General features: G+C 49.1%; 1 protein-coding gene across 11 annotated transcripts in view; it reads left to right on the top strand.

The window, feature by feature from the left end:
* Positions 1-16,733, top strand: part of ZFHX3 (zinc finger homeobox 3) — a 269,447-nt gene that overhangs the window by 188,268 nt on the left and 64,446 nt on the right. For all 11 annotated transcript variants that reach the window (XM_054841176.1, XM_054841175.1, XM_054841174.1 and 8 more), the window contains one exon: positions 3,521-3,752. In XM_054841176.1, coding sequence (XP_054697151.1) covers positions 3,521-3,752 — 232 coding nt within the window. The remainder of the gene's footprint in view (positions 1-3,520; positions 3,753-16,733) is intronic.

Raw genomic sequence — 16,733 nt, 5'->3', positions numbered from 1 at the left:
TGCTGGCCCCCAGCGCTCTGCGGGGCGTATAAGCACAAGTTATAATTTTTCTCTCGTTTATTTAAACTGTCTTCGTGTTCAGACCGTCCGAACGTGCCAACTTCTTCCAGCCAAACCCAGAGGAAGGGGGAGGTCGTTATGCGATACTGGCTAAACCAGCCCAAAACACTCATCAGGCAGTTCGTGTGGGGCAGGACCGAATCCATCCTGGCCGCCAGCGTGAGCACGGCCACCCGGCAAGCGCAGTTTGGTACAGAGTGACCCTGAAATAGCGTTTTCCTTGTGAGAAGCTAAAGGAGAGGCTCTGGCCACCGGCCGGGTGGCGGTTGGTGGTGCCTCCCCCGTGGGCCGGGCTGGCTGCGTGGCCGCAGCTCTCCCCGGCGGTCGTTCCCCGGCCCAGGGCGTTCGTTCGCCACCCCGCTCCGATGCGGCTGTGCCCAGGGGAGATGGCCCTGGGGCGTGCGAGGCAGAGCCAAAGTGCCCCTGATACTGAGACAGAATTGCCAAGCCCGGGGTGTTTAACTGGTGCGGGACTGGTGTTCCCCAGGCACGGTCGGCGGTGAAGCCGGGGGCAGGCGGCGCAGGGGTTGTGGCAAATGGAGGGGACCAGGTCTCTGAGCGGGACCCTCCTCTCATGGAGCGAGAGCACAGCTTTGCCCAGAGACCCGAGCACTTTGCAATTGGAAGACGGGCCGGATTTGGTTTGATTTGCGTGTAGGAATAGGTGGTGTGAGCGGTACGGTGTTGTGCTGCGGTTAGTGTACATACAGGAACAGCCCGTGTCCCCCTGGGAAGCTGTACTCGCGAGCCGTATGGTTTCCATCAGAGCGTTCCTCTGTCTGTTTCTGATTTAAAGTGGAGCTTTGACTAAACCTGATCAATATTTTGCATGCCATGCGTGAAGAACCAGATGTTGGAAGTTTCCTATCGTTGAGAGGGAGGGGGTGAACACCCCCCCCCCGACTTGCAGAAATCAATGTTCTCTGACAGAACTTGGTTGGTTTTCCTAGGAACAATATATTCCTTTGATTTTCAAGTTGATTTGTCTTCTAACAAGGTTCTGGCTTAATTTTTTGAATTTGTTTTCTGTGATATGGATAAATTCTCACAAGGGGAAAGCTTAACGGTATGATGGACAATAACTACACGTATTTGTCCAGCATTTCATCACTTCCAGCAGCTCACAGCTAGTTCTTGCTCGTCTGTCATGTCGTCTTGTTCTGGCCTGCTCCTTTCCTCCATTGGAAGACTGACGTGAATCGGAGGTAGGCGCGCGATATCGCGCCGCGTCCGGGGTGGGCTCGGTGGTGTTGGCACCCTCAGGTCTTGACTCCTCCAGCACGACAGGCAGGTGAAGCTGGCCCAAGCACAAGGGATATTTGAACATGCATGGAGTGGGAGCAAAAGAAGAGCAGAAAATAAGATACATTTATTAAACTGTTTAAAACAAATGTTTTCCTAAAATCCCCTTTTAAATGAGAGCAGTCCAGACTGTGCCTCTGGTTCCCACAGAGACCACGTCCTTAATATTTCCTTGAACCTGTGACCAGATTTTTCTCTAATTGCTCACTAGGGATTTCCTCTGCCTTCTCGCAGAAGCTGCTACTGAGCCCGTTGGCACTTTCTGAGCTTGAACTCGCTGTTTGTAGGACGGGGGCTTCCCCGACGCGCCTCTCGACTGATGGCAGAAGGGGCTTGCCCTGCGTCTCCTGGAGCGAGACCCCCAGCCCGCGGCGAGGTGGGGCGGCGGGGAGGTTTTGTTGCCGAGACGGGAGCTAAGCAGGGCAGAGCCGGGCTGGTGAAGCTGGGCCGTGCCAGCCGGTCGCGTGGCTCCTGCGACTGGCTCGCTAACCTTAGCTTTTTATGTCTTAAGCCATTTCCCTTTTTCTGGCTCAGGAAAAGGGTAATGCATGCAAACAATAGAAATGAGAGGAAGAAGAAGTTCTTATGAGGGAAAACAGCAAAAAAATCTTTTGAGGGCACCAGTGGGATTAGTGCCCTAGTGGATTCTTCAAATATTACAGTGAATTTAATTAAATACATCGCGATCCCAAAAGAGGCTAGTCTAATTAGCCAGATCTAGAATACATTTATTCTCTTCTCTCACCCTTCCAATCAGGAGCCTCAGCATCAGCTCCTATCCTATTTTTAATCATTCTGAGACTCAGAGGGCTCTCCTTCCTCCGTGTTAGCTAAGCACACAGCGCTGGGTAATATGTGTCTTTAATCTTATCTTAGCTGTAACTGAGATAATACACGTCAGAATTTTTACCAGAAGGTCCTGGCTGCACGTAGGCAATATTTTTGATTGACAAACCTTGAGATCATGTCCAAATCACTTTACTTACGTGCCTTGGGTGAAGCGCCTGTCAAGGAAGGGGTTTCGTGCGATGACCCAGAAGGCAAAAAGAGATCTTGAGGTTGGACCAGAGGAGCTGGCAGGGATTACTGCTTAGCTGAATTGTAGGTGTGTGGTGGAAACACCAAACGGCCTTCACTGAGGAGTCTTTCTTGTCGTTTGACTTGAGTATCCGTTTTTCCTCAACTTGTGATAAGTCCTTCCTGTGGGAATTGGGAAAGTTACTGTGAACTCTCAGCCCTGGCCCTGCCCCAATTGGACAGAGAGCGGCTGTGCCATGGCAGCCGACGGAGCTGTAAGCAGCAAATTCTTCCTTCTGGTTTTAAGAACTAATTGCCACCTCCTTGGAATCCATGACATAAAATAGTTATTCATTTTCCTCGCAGCATGGACCTCTCTGCCAGACAATTGATAGATTTTGTCAAATAATCAAGGTATAATACTCCTGAATTAGCTATATTGGCTGTGATAGCACAGCTTCAGAGAGTGACGAGATTTTTTTTTTTTTTCCACGTGCTAACCTCTTGCGGTGATACCCAGCTGCATGCTCACTGTTGGCTGGTCACGGCTGTCACAGCCGTCTTCCAGGCCAGGCTGCTGCTTTCTTCCAGCTCCAAGGGAGTAAAACGTAGATGCCAGGGAACGGAGCGCTGGATGATGGATAGGATGGCACACGCTCCACGCTCCACTTCCATATGCTGTTTTCAGGACCTCTTGATCTAATGGGTTCATTGTGTTCTAGGATTGCTTTCGTTTTATTCTTCTTAGTTTTCAATGAGAATTTATCAAATTTAATTTTATCTCTTTGACATGAAGTTGGATCCCCTCCCAGGATAAGCTTTAAATATGAAAGAATTAGCCATGCGTAGGTCGTGAATAGTTGTTAATGTTGGATCTGGTATTTTCTTTCACTGAAGGAGATGATCTTGCCTATCTCGATTTTTGCTTCTGTGCGCGTTTCAGCATGTTATGTTTTTCTTGCTTCTAAGCAGGAGAGCGCGTGGAACCTTGAGAATAAACAGGCTTGATCTTACTGTGTCTCTGTCAAAATGTGGTTTCTTACTTAACTCCCAGGTGGCTTTTGGCAGTTTACAGTGGACTAACCCGGGGAGACTGGAGACGATACAGGAAATTCACATCTCTCTACTTTGTTCTTCACAGCACCTTCAGCATCACGAGAGCGGGGTTGAGGGTGAAAGCTGCTATTATCACTGTGTCCTCTGTAACTACTCCACCAAGGCCAAGTTGAACCTTATCCAGCACGTGCGCTCCATGAAACACCAGCGGAGTGAAAGCCTACGTAAGCTGCAGCGCCTCCAGAAAGGTCTCCCTGAAGAAGAGGAAGACCTGGGGCAGATCTTCACCATCCGGAAGTGTCCAGCTGCCGAGGCTGGTGAGTGCTGCCTCCCTTGCATGAACGGGGTCGGGTTCTGGGCTCCTCTGCCTTACGGGGTTTGACTTGCAGCACCAGACCCTCTGTGCAGTTTTGTGTCAAGCTCGGTGATGTTCTTGTTTCTCTTCCTTGTTGCGGGGATGACGTTTATCGCTTATCAATAATATGTTACGGAAGTCCCGGCTGCCCCAAGGTAGGACAAGACCTCACAGGGCGTGTGGGTGGTGGCTGGAAGCACCAAATACGCACGTGCTTCGTTTCGTACTTGTAAGTGGTCCTCTCTGTGCCAGTGGGACTGAGCGCAAGTTTGACGTGTAGAAGCGTGTATGTTTGCTCAACTTAGTGTCTTAAACGGTGGAATGTTGTGTGAGCATCTAAAGATATCGCCACATCTGGACAACTCTAACAAATTAGCGTACTATACTTTTTGTAGTCATTTTGTAATGTGTCAAGTGGTGTTCTGAGCGCCGGTGAGATCCTGTCCCAGCTTGTTCATTGATTTCTAGTATTTCAGCCACATTGGATCAGGAGGAGGAGCTGGTTGAGAGGGGTGGGCAGGAGAAGGGGCAGATGTTTGCCTGGTTTCCATGTCTCCTCTTGACAAGGTGGATAAAGCGAAGGGCCTGGATGAAGCATTTGCTCATCCAGAAAGGAGTGATAATACAAGAGGGATTGCAGCTGTGAATCTGGCAAGAGGAAATGTGCCTTAAAGGGGACAGTTAGGCTGGGCAGAACAGACACTGCATTTTATTTAATCGTTTAAAGGGTTAAGCAGTTTTTTATGTTAGGAAAAAGCGAGATCTCATGAAGTCCTCTGTGGAGGGAGGAGGAGGAGGAGAGCCTGCCTGAGTCAGCCGGTACATGTGCTGTCAGGAATGTGATGGTGCTGGAGCTGGGGGGATGCCAGCAAAAGCCTTCACAGCCCTCCTCTCCACTTCAACAGGACTTTCCTCCCTGACTGCTGTTGAAATGGCTAAATCTCACAGAAAAGTGCTCTGAGGAACTGGCATTCTGCAATTAATGCACATGAAGACAAGGAAAGTGATCTTAGCTTAAAGGCGTTGAGAAAGGAAAGCAGCACCAGCGGGAAGAGAATACGTGTACAGGGGTCTCAGAAATGTCTCTTGAATTAAGACCTGGGCTGTGTTGTTACAAGGATCAGAAATATTTGCAAAACACCTGAAAAGTAAAACAGGACATTTTTTCATTAAGAGTTAAATTCAGTCTCGTGGAAAAAAGTGACCGATCTGTGAACTCGGTGGCCCAGGGAGTCGAGGGCATGGAATCCGCTTTCCCAAAGGTCAGGGTGACAGTGAAAGCGTGCTGTGGTTGCTGCGCCATCCCGGAGGGGACGGCGGCTCTTACAGCCGTTCCGCTGCTCTGCGATGCTCCGCTGTAGAAAAACATTCAGATTTCGAAAGGATACGTTGACCAGTGTTGGATGGTTTGTGATTTTTCTTAAAAGCAAAATGAAAAGAGAGGAGAAACCAGCTTTGCCCTTTTGTGATATACAGAACAATCTTGAAAATCTTTGTTTACTTTAGAAATTTTTCTTTACTTTGTCTTTTATTTTAGAAACCTTATCTTTCCCTGTGTGTCTGCCAGGATTGTGACTTTGCAGGTACTGAGAGTGCAGAAGCTGACTAGTGGAGAGGGAAAAGGGTTTGTTGACCGTTTAAAAAAAATGCAATATTTTTTTAACTAAAAGCCTTGACAAGTCACTGAAAGGAAGTCTCAGTTTAGAAATATTTTACTTTTTGAAATGGCTTGAGATAATTTCCTTTAAGCTTGTTGGTTCTTCAACAAAAACTGACAACAAACAAGGCACTAAGAATTTCTTCATCATATTTTATTTCAAAGGTTAAAAATACAAGCAAGAATAAGACTCTCTAGAATGCAAAGGGAGGGGGGGAACCTCTGATCTGTTTGCAGGTCGCTTTGACCCAAGGTATTTAATTTCAAGCTCTCTTCCAGCCCATTGTTGAGCGAGACTGAGCAGGCACACCTCGCCTGTGCGCTGGTGGCCGCAGGCACGAGGCGCTGGTCAGGAGGTGGATTTGGGCGAGAAGCTGCAGTACCCCGTGGGGGAGAACGCATGCTTCCGTCTATTCTGATCCCATTACGGTATCAGAACATCAACTGGAATATAAAGGGGTGGCCCCGTCGCCCCAGGCCAGCGGCTGGGCTGAGGATGTATCCCAAGGCATCGGGATGCCGCAAGCCGGAGCTGGGCAGCCCTGGCGAGTGCCGGGGCGTGCCGGTGCCTCTGGTCCCGGGTGTCAGGGCAGGCGGGGGCACCGCCCGGCATCCGGGGTGGTCCTCGCGGTGGGTAAGGTCAGCCTCTCGCAGGGCACAACAATGATTTGTTTCTCAGCTTTGATTTATTCAGTATAATTTCTTAATGCGTAAAAATATCTGTCTCGAACAGGCTGGTCCTTCCCTTTTTTCTGTGACGTTTAAACACATTAGAAACCACTGCTGTTATTTATTATTTAGCTGGCTTTTGCTATTTTTCTGTAGTTTTGGGTGTCAGTGATGTGCAGCAGGAATACATGCATACCTAGCAGTCTCCGTGCTGGGAGATGCCCGAAACCTGGAGGGCAAGGCTGAGGCCCTGGGCAGGACCTTGAGTAGTGCCTGTCTCCTCTCCCTGTAGAACTGCAAGCGCTCAGGGCAGGGCTGCGCTGGCAGAAAACCGTCCCCTTCTTGTGCTGGTCTCTTTTCTTGCTGTTCTGGCTGGCCAGCTGCTGGCTTGCCTCAGCGGTAGTGTGAAACATCATCCCTGTCCTCGCTCTCCAGCCTGGTGTGCTGTGACCAAGAGGAAGCAGGCTCGAGGGATCACGTTGTAAGGGGTCCTGGGTTTCCAGGGGACGGTGGGGTCCAGCCAGCTGCCGCTGCTTCCAAGGCAGACCCCTGGAAGCTGTGACCCAAGGCGAGGTGCCAGCACACGACAGCCACGATTGCTCTGGCTGCTGCTGCTGGAGACCTTTGTGGCTTTGCTAGAAATGCCAAAAGATTCTTTACTGCTTTTTTCTTTCCCTGACTTCATCCAGTTTGCACCAATCTCCTCATCTCCAGCTTTACATAAAACTGCTGGTCGCAGTAATGAAAGGTAGCTCAGCCTCACACTGTCACCTTGTGTGAAGTGGGACGGTGCAGACCGAGTGAGTGGAGTTGCCTTGTTCCCCCTCCCGCTCCGTCCTGTTTGCTCTGTGGCAGAGAGCAGGTGCCGGGCTTAAACGCCACGTCTGTCTGCGTGTACGTACTCGCTGGTGTGGGCAAGCATGTAGGAAAAAGCATCGCTGTCTCTGGGGCGGTGCGTAGATATTTGCTTGTATAGATGCATCTCAATCTGTTGGAAGAGAGTGTCTGATCATGCCTTAATTAGTCCTCTAACAATCTACAAAGGTCAGTGCCAATTGCCTGTTCATTTACATTTGTAATTGTGATGGTTCTTGATTGCACATTAGTTGCAACTCATTCCCTCCCACCCTGCAGAAAACACATGCAGCAGCCTAAGCAACAGCCTTGTAGACACAAGGACCTTTGTCTCAGCAGCACAGCCTTCACTGAAACTTCTGTGTCTTTTATGGAAGAGAGCTTTAGGAGCTACACTCTGCTTCCAGTAAAGGGATGATGAAGTCGTTGGCAGGGAAATTATATGGACATCAGGCAAGAAACCCAGTCCTCCTTGAACTGGATAATTAATGACAATTAAACTTTTCTGCTTGCTCTCTGAGAAGTGTGCTAATTATGCAGGAGGCAGGGAAGTGGGCCCAGGCTGGACGTTCAGCTGTTTTGCTGATCAGAAAGAATACAGCTTTAGGAGTGAGGGTTTGTTTTCCTCTGTGGGGTATTTTTGGACATCTATTGCTGTAGTATCTGGGCTGCTGCCACTGCAGATGTCAGCCCCTTGCTGCAGAAGCATCTGTATAACGTTACCCATAAGCTAATTGATTTTTAATGATGGGGGTTTAGGAGGAGGAAAAAAAAACCCAAACCCATAATAAAAACCAAAACGTTCTCAAGGTGTAGGGATGGATGCACTTACGACTCATTAGGTAATGATAGAAATAAGACTGAAACAACCTGCACCAACTTTTCATTCTGGCTTTGAAAGTGTTTCCTTCTAGCAGGCATCGAGTACAGGCAGCCCAGTTTATACCTCCGACGGCCGTGCGCGGAGTAGCCGGTCCGGAGCGGGACTGCTGCTTTGTCTGCTGCACGCGTTGCGCAGGGGCATACGCAGCCCCCTGCTCGTGCTGTCACATCGCTCTTCACATGAGGTGTGCGTTTGTTACAGCCCCGGCTGCTGAGCCTGTTTCTCCTTAGGCAAGTGCTGTTCATAACGAATCCGTTTGCTCCCTTACCTGTTTCTCCTGACTCTTCCTATTTTCCATCTCTGTCTGCTTCCCTTTCCGTAGCTGTCCTCCTGTGGGGGGAGCAGAGGAGGGTTTGCTCACTCTCCCCGCTGTGTAGGACAAAAGTCCATGAAGTGTCCGTCAGATGTCCGCGTTCCTCACCTGCACCGGAGTCCTGGGTGTCCCTGGCCCAGGACTGCTGCTTCATGCAGCTGTCGGGGTCAGAGTCTGCCCCGCTCCTCAAGGCAGGAGAAGGTCCTATGGCTTGTGCTAAGCTTGACCTGAGCAGAGGTCCCTCATGCTTGGGCTCTGCAGGAGAATAACTAGATCCAGAAGGGTCAGGCGGAGCTGAGGCAAGAGACTACCTAGAGTTTTATGATGCCTAGGAGTTTCGTTTTGATCATCCTCTCATATGAGCCCTGAATTTGTTGACATCTTTGAAGGGAAACAGAGATTTTAGCAGATGTAAAAGCAGAGGACAATTTGGATGGCCAAGAGTTGTGTTGGTACAAGCGAGCTGTGCCATCTGTGGCTGGAAGAGAGGTTCCTGCCCTGGGGCACCAGCAGCTGAGGCTGGACCACCCCGTGTTGTCCAAGGAGGGAGCAGAGCACAGCAAGGAGAAGGTGTGCACCTTTCTCCGTCTCCTTTGCCAAGGCACTTTGAGCACTGCAGTCTGGACATGATTGGTGGGACTGTTGAGAATGCTTTTGAAAAAACAAAAAATGTGGCAAGTGAGCCCAAAAAAGTTAAATTTGTTGATCTTTACAGTTGTGCTGGAGGCCATTACAGAGCTTTGTGGGATGAATAAGATGAGTTGTGGAAAAGTCGTGTAATATTTAGTGGGAAATGCTGACCATTTCTCAACTTTGTGAGTCATCCTGTAGACTATTTTACAAAGCTTTGTATCCTTACTGTGAAAATCTGTAGGAAGGCTAAAAATAAAGTAAAAGAATATCTTCTGTTCAGTGCAACTCTAGATTCTTTTTTTTTCTTAGCACCATATACTTCTGGAGAACCTCTCTGTCCTTGTGGACATAGGAGTGTTCCTCTAAGACCAAACTAAGCTAGCCAGAGATACCACTTGTAGTTTTTGAAGAGTTATTTTGCTGGACGTGTACTGCACGGGGATGCCGCAGTTCCCCCATCGCACCACAGAGAACCAGTGCCCTGTGGTGGACGTACTGCTTCAGCAGTCCTACTGATCTCTGCCAAATCCTTAGCAGCCATCTTCTTCCAACACACAAAGTCATTGTTGGGGCCCTCGCGTGTGAAGAGTGAGGGCAGGCTCTCTGCAAGCCGTTGCTAAACTCGGCCAAGCGCAGTCAAAAGCCCCTTTGTTTGGGCAGGAAAGGGGCTGGAGCGGGTGTCAGCAGGAGGATCGCTGCCTGCCCAGCTTCCCCTGCCCGGCCTTGCTGGAGCATCCATGCTGCTCGCTCTGCCAGCAGTCAGCGAGGGACCGGCCACTCTCCCTGCTCCAGACAGGCCGATTGCAATTATTTAGAGGAGTGCCTTTACTGTAAGGCTCTGTTCTGGTGATGCCTTGGAAGCTGCTGCCTGCCAGAGCTCCCCGGGAGGAGGAGGTACCTCGTGGCTTTCGCTTTTCCCTTCTCTCTGCCCTCCAGTCCATCCACCTCTTCCTTGTATTTCAGTATTCAACCTTCTGAAGGGCTGCAAACGATAGACTGAAACCAGGATGTGAATTGTTAATGAAGCCAAGTATGTAAACAGAACTGAGGTACAGCTAGAGCAGTTACCAGATGAGAAAACCCCATGTGGTTTAAAAATAGTAGTTACCAAACTCAGCTTGGCTCTGCCTGTGGTGCTTGCAGACAGCTGGATGCTCATATGGTGCTTGCATCTCTGTTTTCACTCTGAGTCATATGAAACACTTTGCTAATGTTCCTCTTTCTTAAAAGCAGTTTTGTAGCTGCACCAGGAATGTGAAGGCATCGCCGTCAGGAGAGAGGTGATGGTAAACGGGAACGGAAGCAAGTTCCCGTGTGATCAGGAGCAGATTTGTTCATGAAACACTCAGGATGTGGTTTGCAGTATGAAAAGGCTTCTCTTAGACAAAAAGTTTCAATTTAGCAGAAGGGAGGCTTGATGTCAGCCACATTTGTCAGTTTAAATTTGTGACTTGGAAGTCCCGCAGATTGCATTACGTTCTTCCTCGAGGCCGAGGTGTTGCTCTCTGAATTCCCCTCTCTCCTGTCCAGTTCCTCCCTTCCCTTGCTGGCCGTGCCCTGGACTCAGGAATTGTGATCAGCCCATCTGTAAAGTGAAGTGAAACCAACAGCGGAGAAAGGGGAAGGGGATCTTCCACCGAAATCTCCTGTGAGGGGAACCATCCTGTTATTTTCCCACCTCGAAGAGTGGGCAGCCATGCAAAGCATTTCTCATTCGTGATCATCAAGCATGGAGTAATTATTAATGTCATTTGTTACAACAGGGATGTGAGACGCTCCTTTGGAGTGGATTTTTCATGATTGCAGGCTCTGTACTTCCAGTGGAACTTTAAGACTTCTGAAATGAAAATGGGTAATGCCAAATGATATTTCTCCCTGCTTGAAATAACTCAAATTTATTAAGATCTGATGTCCTCCACTTGGTCTCAATTAAAGGAAATGTGGTCATTGCTAATGCTGGAGAAACATGCGTGTTGCTGTCCTACATCTGATAGAGGTAATGGAGGGTTTCAGAAAGGAATAATTAGTTTGCTTTTGTAAGCCTCTCTCCACTTTTCTGTGGGACTTAATTGCACACAACAATTAAAAACTTCCAAAGCAGATTACTTGTACAGTGTCTGCAGGAGGACAGCATACAGAGTTTACGCTATAGCATCTACCAACCAGAAGCTCTGGCTCTGCTGGTGATGCACAGATTTATCTGGCTGGAACGTGTGGCCCTTGCAGAGGGGTAGGGAAGAGCAATGTGCAAGGTGCGGTGCACGCTGAGGGATTTGGTGTAGAATTTCCCACCTGGTGCAAGCAAGAGTTCCAAAATGATGTTCTGCATGCCATCTCCCCCACTGCCCTTGCCTCTTACGGCTGGAGAAGCTCCTCTGGTCTCGTGCTGCTGCCACTCACCCTCTCCTCCTCAAAAGGAGATTCCTTCCTCTGGTGTTTAACAGCTAACCTCGTTTCACATGCTTCCCCTTGCCATTTCCAGGCTTGTCCTTGATTGACACATTTAATAATCTGCCAACCCAAATGACAATCTGAGCTCCTGTGTGCAAACATCAAATGCTGCCCAGCTTCATTAGCTTCTCGCAGGCTTTTTACCTCTGTCTCGCTCCCCGCAACCCAATATTGTCTTTTCCCAATGTGTTATCTGTAACCCCCTGAAGGCAGCAGCCTGCTCAGTCTTTGTTTCCGAAGCGTTGCATGCAAATCCAACCAAATCAGCAGTACGTGGATCGTCAAAGAGGTGCTCGGCGCGTGGTGCAGCAGCCCAGCCTCAGCAGGTACCTGAGAGGGGGCCGGGCAGGCCGTTGGGTGCCTTGTCGTGTGCACCCAGCTTTCTGCCAGAGGCTGTTTCCTGCAGCTGGGGGTCTGCAACAGCTTTGTTGTCTGAAGAGGAAATCCGTTCCTGTCGTCTCATCCTCAGACATAGGGAGTAAGACAAGCTATTGTCCTGTTTTGAGAAAACATTCACCCGCGGTGCAATAACATACGTGAAATAGCAACAAAGAGGAAAACAGCTCTTGGCGATATGTACGTTAAGCTGATGAAACTCGCAGTTCCCCTTTACTGCAGCGTTTCTGATCTCTCTGCCAACCCCACCAAATACCCCCACATGCAGGATTATCGTCTTGTTTTCCGAGATCTCATGTCATGTGTGTTCATTTAAAGCAGGAGGACAGCTTGTTGCTCTCCCCTTTGTTGTTCTGCTGAACCTTGGAATTTTTTCATTTTTTTGTGGATTGAATGGCTTGAGGTTCTTTTACCTTTCCAGCCAGTTCCTGATGGGAGTTGCGGTATTTCTGCACAGGGTCTTTCCTCCGGAGGGTTGACCAGAGGCCGGGCGGATAGCAAGCTCTCCTTCGTGGATGGGCAGAGAGGCGGGTGGAAACTTTTGGTTCTGCTTTAGTTTCATATTGCTTTAATGGTTATCAAAATCAAGCAAATGCACATCTCGCAGCTGTGGGCCAGGGTTGCTGTAGACAGCTCTTTCGGAAGGTCTGAAGATGTGAGGAGAGGCACATGCTTTAAGATAGGCAATCTCTTTAGGGGACTTCTAAGTCCACGTAAGGGGACTTCTCTGTCCCGGTATTATTCTGTAGCATAATTTTTAACTGTTCCCTCCTTGCATCCTTTCCCCCACCCAAATTTTGGAGAACGCTATTCCTGTCCCAGCAGCATCTTTCTGTCTTTGTGCACCATGGGACTCGAAGTCTGGCTTCACAGAATGCAGGGATAAAGTTGGTTCCACTTTAATATCTGGCAGAGGCAGATTTCCTTTGTTATTTATTTTTTTGGGTTGGTTTTGAGTTTAAAGTAAAAAGCAGTTGTGCCCTAGCTCTGTTTTGACCAACCAGCAGTGAATAGATAATCTCTAAAGGATATGAAGGGTTTAATCATTTTAATTTTGTTTTTATTAAAGTTTATCGTGACTTTTTTTCATGTGCCCCTGGTAAATCGAGGGGGTAACAGAAATCTACACAAACCCCCAAGCATTCGCTTAATGAAACTCTCTAATGGGAGGCGCCTGGCGGGAAGGAAGTGGTTAGATAGCTGGGCTGGGGAAGGCAGACCAAAGGCACGCTGTAATATCACTGAAACGTGGCAGGAATCTCATAAACTCCCCATCTAGCTCCAGCAGACACTTGTCACTGGGAGCTCATGGCTTTCATTAAGCAGAAAGAGAGGAAGCTCTGACGGCTGACTTGTTCCAGAATGTTTTTCTTGTTCGGCTGCATCTTAAAGCCCTTTCCACTTAAGAAAAGTAAAGGCGAAAACATCACCAGATGCTGTAGTAAAACGCTGGGAAGCTCCTGGTCCCTCTCCTATTCTAGTTTTTTCTCCCCATCAAAACAAACTCCGGAGCCAGACTGAAACCAGGTTGTCAGAGCGCAGCATCTCTCCTGAGCTCAAGCAGCTGCTGTTTCCTTGAAGAAAGAAGAGTTCCGTCCCTGTCCCTGCAGTCTCGCCCTTCGTACTGAGCTTGGTCACCAAAAGCTCTGCTGCTGGTGCCACCTGCACCTTCTGCTTCTCTTCCCTGTTTCCGTTTTCCCCTCTGTCCCTTCCAGTTTTAGAACAGGGAACTCTTCTCTTGAGGACTTTAAGGTGGTTGTTGCAGCGCTGCAGGTTAAATTCAAGACTGAAGGGCTCTCCCTTTTTGGGGTGAATCAGTAAAGCCTTGAAACCCTGCACGTTGAACAGCAGTAGGTGCTGCAGCCCTGTCTCAAGATGTGTTGGAGAAGGGTTAGATGTCAGTGTGAGCGACACGGGATTCATCTTAGCAGGAAATTCAGCTCATGTTTAAAGTCTCATCAGCACAACCGTGCTGCTTCTGTCCAAACCTGGCACTTGCTCAGGTGCGGTGTCTGACTGAGCCCCTGCTTTGGCATCCTGGTGGTAAGGAGAAGCAGCCTTCCAAAAACTGAGACACACATGCTCCAGCGACTGTTCCTCCACTGACAACCCTAATTTCTGATGTTCATCCCCATAGTACTGCATGGTAGCAGCTCACCTCCAGTACGTTCCCTGCAGGTTTGACTGTTCTAGCCTTTGCCACGCTGCTGGTTTCTCCCTTTCTACAGTATTGGGCTTCAAATTAAATATATGTGGAATAACACGCCTTCTTCTGTGTTAACAGGTTAATGAGTTTAGAGAGTTGCCTCACTTGCATGCTTTGTTGGTGTATTAGCTTGGAGCCTCTTCTCCTGTTCTGCTGCTGACCTGAGCTGAAGGGGCTGGAGCTCCAGCACGAAGAACTGCTGATACCTCGATACCGTCTTTCCTACTAATTTGCCCAGTAACACTGTAGGTGGGGACAGTGGCAGGAAGAAGAGCTCAGTCGTGTTCAACTGGGCACAGGCTTTGTGTTCAAAGGCACTGAGGATGTTTAACTTGTTTATGAGTAAACAGTGGAGTGCGGTGAGAGGGAAAACTGCAGCCTGCCTGGCTTCATGCTCAGACCCTGGCTGAGGAGCTGCTGCACGGCAAGGCCCAGCAGCTGGGCTTGGCAGTTGCTGATTCCTGGGTGTAAATACTGACACAGAACGAGAACTCTGCTTCGAACCAACTGCCTGGCCGGACTCTGCGCAAAGCAGAAGAAGCCTGGTCTGTCAGCACTGCTCATGCTGCCTGGGTTTTGCTCTGCTGCTCGTGCGGAGGTGCAGCCGTGCCCCATTGCAGCATCCCGGTGTCCTGCGGGGCACGGCGACCAGATAGACCTTCCCGGCCTTACGGCACCTGCCTGGTTGTGCAGCCCCAGTGCAGAAGAGTGCTGGGCCCATGCCAGGAGGAGAGGTAGGAAATGTAAGCAGGACCCCAGTGTGCCAGATGGCACTTCAGGGTTTGCTGCAGCTGACAGAGCTCTACCCACATTTAATTTTGGTATCTCTGTGTTGGCAGCCTGGAGTCTTGCCTAAGGCTTCCTGAAGAGCCCTGGTAGGCTTGGGAGTGCGGTGCTCTGCCAGTTCATCTCTGCTCGGTCGTACGAACTCATCCTTACAGAGCGTTGGAGGCTGAGACCATTTCCCTGGGATGGGGTTTGCCTCGGCCGCACGCTTGGGTTTTGCGTCAGGCAGCACCTCCGTGAGGTGGCAGAGTTTCCAGGAGTCCCTTCCGCTCGGCTTTTCCTGGCCATCTGCACATGCTGTCAGTAATGAGCCTTTCTGGCTGATTTCTGTGATGGGAGACAAAAATGAAAGTTGTGCTTGAAGCCAGGCGTCTTCTCCAGACTTGTGACCGTGTTCCTGACGGCTGCTGTTCAGGGTCAGGAACGGGGTTGCCGCCCCTCTGATGCTAACGCCAAAAAGACGTTGTAATAGCACTGGTCCTGGCCAAGGACTCAGTTTCCCTTCTGGAGGAAGCGTCATTAGGGCGTCAGGAGGTGGTGGGCAAGAGCTTGCCAGCTCAAGGGGGCCCAGATCTGCTTCTGAAGGTCTCACCCTGTAACTGATAGCTCACACGGTCCAGTTTGGCAGGACGGTCCTAGGCAGAAATGCCAAGCTTATTTTCCCTTTCTCTTGAAAATGTTGCACTTTATATATAAAAAAAGTTCTTTTAAAAGGATGTCTGAGCCAGTTTAAATGTAGAGCTGAGACTGGCTGAGGCAACCCCGGGTGCCCTGGGCTGTGACAGTGCGTCCTGAAGAAACAACATCCACACTTTTCTGCAAAAGAGGAAACTATGTGGTTTGGATGGATGCGAAGGATACTTTTATGGAACTGTTCTCTTCCTCACGCAGGACATTTGCAGTGGATTGCTGCTCTCCAGCTCCAGAGAGGAAATTATAGGGCACGATCCCTTCATACCTCCTCCCATGGTGCTTTTGCACCACTGGTTGTAGCAGAACCTGCCTGTGTGTTTTCTGAGACGGACAAAGTGACATTCACTTCTCGCTGTCAGCAACAACTCCTGTCCAGATATTTAATGCAAACAGCAAAGGAAAGGTCACTGCGTGAGCCTATGGAGGATGTAAGTCAGGGTCCAGAAGCAACCTCTGGACCTTGGATCAGCAAAGACACTAAGCACACATTAGCTTTGTCCTCAGTATTTTAAACATTTTTGACTTACAGGTTGCAAAAGCGTTTCTAATTTGTTTCAGCAGTTCTCAGATATGTTAAAAAAATGGGACTGAAACTCCAGAAATCTGGACAACTTTACAGTTTTGACATGGATTGATAGAAAGACGTTACTTCCCAATTTAGGGTTTCATCCATGGAACAAGAAGAATATCTGCTTGCTCTTCAAGGTGGTTGGGAAACTGAATTCCTTGTTGTTTACCATGTACTTTTAGATCCTTGGAAGGGAGAGGTAGAATTTCTTCTCATGGTCTTTCTTTCAGGTCTTCAGAGACAGAAAATTGTCCTTGCAAGCGCCAAACCTGCAAGGAGAGTACTCTCAGCCACACCACTTCTTGCTGCAACCAGAGCAGGCTTCTCCCAACTGGTCGGCCAAGCAATTCCAAAGAGAGAAAGCAAGCATGGGAGAGCTTTTCCAGAGCTTGCCCGCTCAGACCTGTAGCATCAGCACGCTAACGTGCCATTCTGTTTGGAAGGTGAATTTAAAGCTTGTTGCCACTGAGCAATGCTGATTTTGGGTTACGGCATAGGCTTTGTTGCCCTGTACAAGAGAACCATTTGTTTATAAAAGCTGATGCAAGTCTGTAGGGTCACACTCAGTGCTGGAAGAGAATGTCCGGCACCTCTCCTCCCTTCAGGGACTGTCCCTGCAGAGCATCAGTTCCTTTCCTGTTTGTTTCTGATTTTTCCCTGTCCTGATTGTCTCCTACTTCATTCTGCTGCAGGAGCACATGTCTGATGGTCTTTATCTAAGTGGCAGGACTGGAGAGGGAGAGTGTCTGACCTAAACGAAAAAGGGCTTTGAGATCTCTGTTCAGAGGAGGCATTATGGAAATGGAGTGTTTATTCTCATCCTGCAGCTCGTT

The sequence above is a fragment of the Grus americana genome, chromosome 13 (genome assembly GCF_028858705.1).
Source record: "Grus americana isolate bGruAme1 chromosome 13, bGruAme1.mat, whole genome shotgun sequence".
NCBI lineage: Eukaryota > Metazoa > Chordata > Aves > Gruiformes > Gruidae > Grus > Grus americana.
This window is presented reverse-complemented; position numbering and strand designations above follow the sequence as displayed.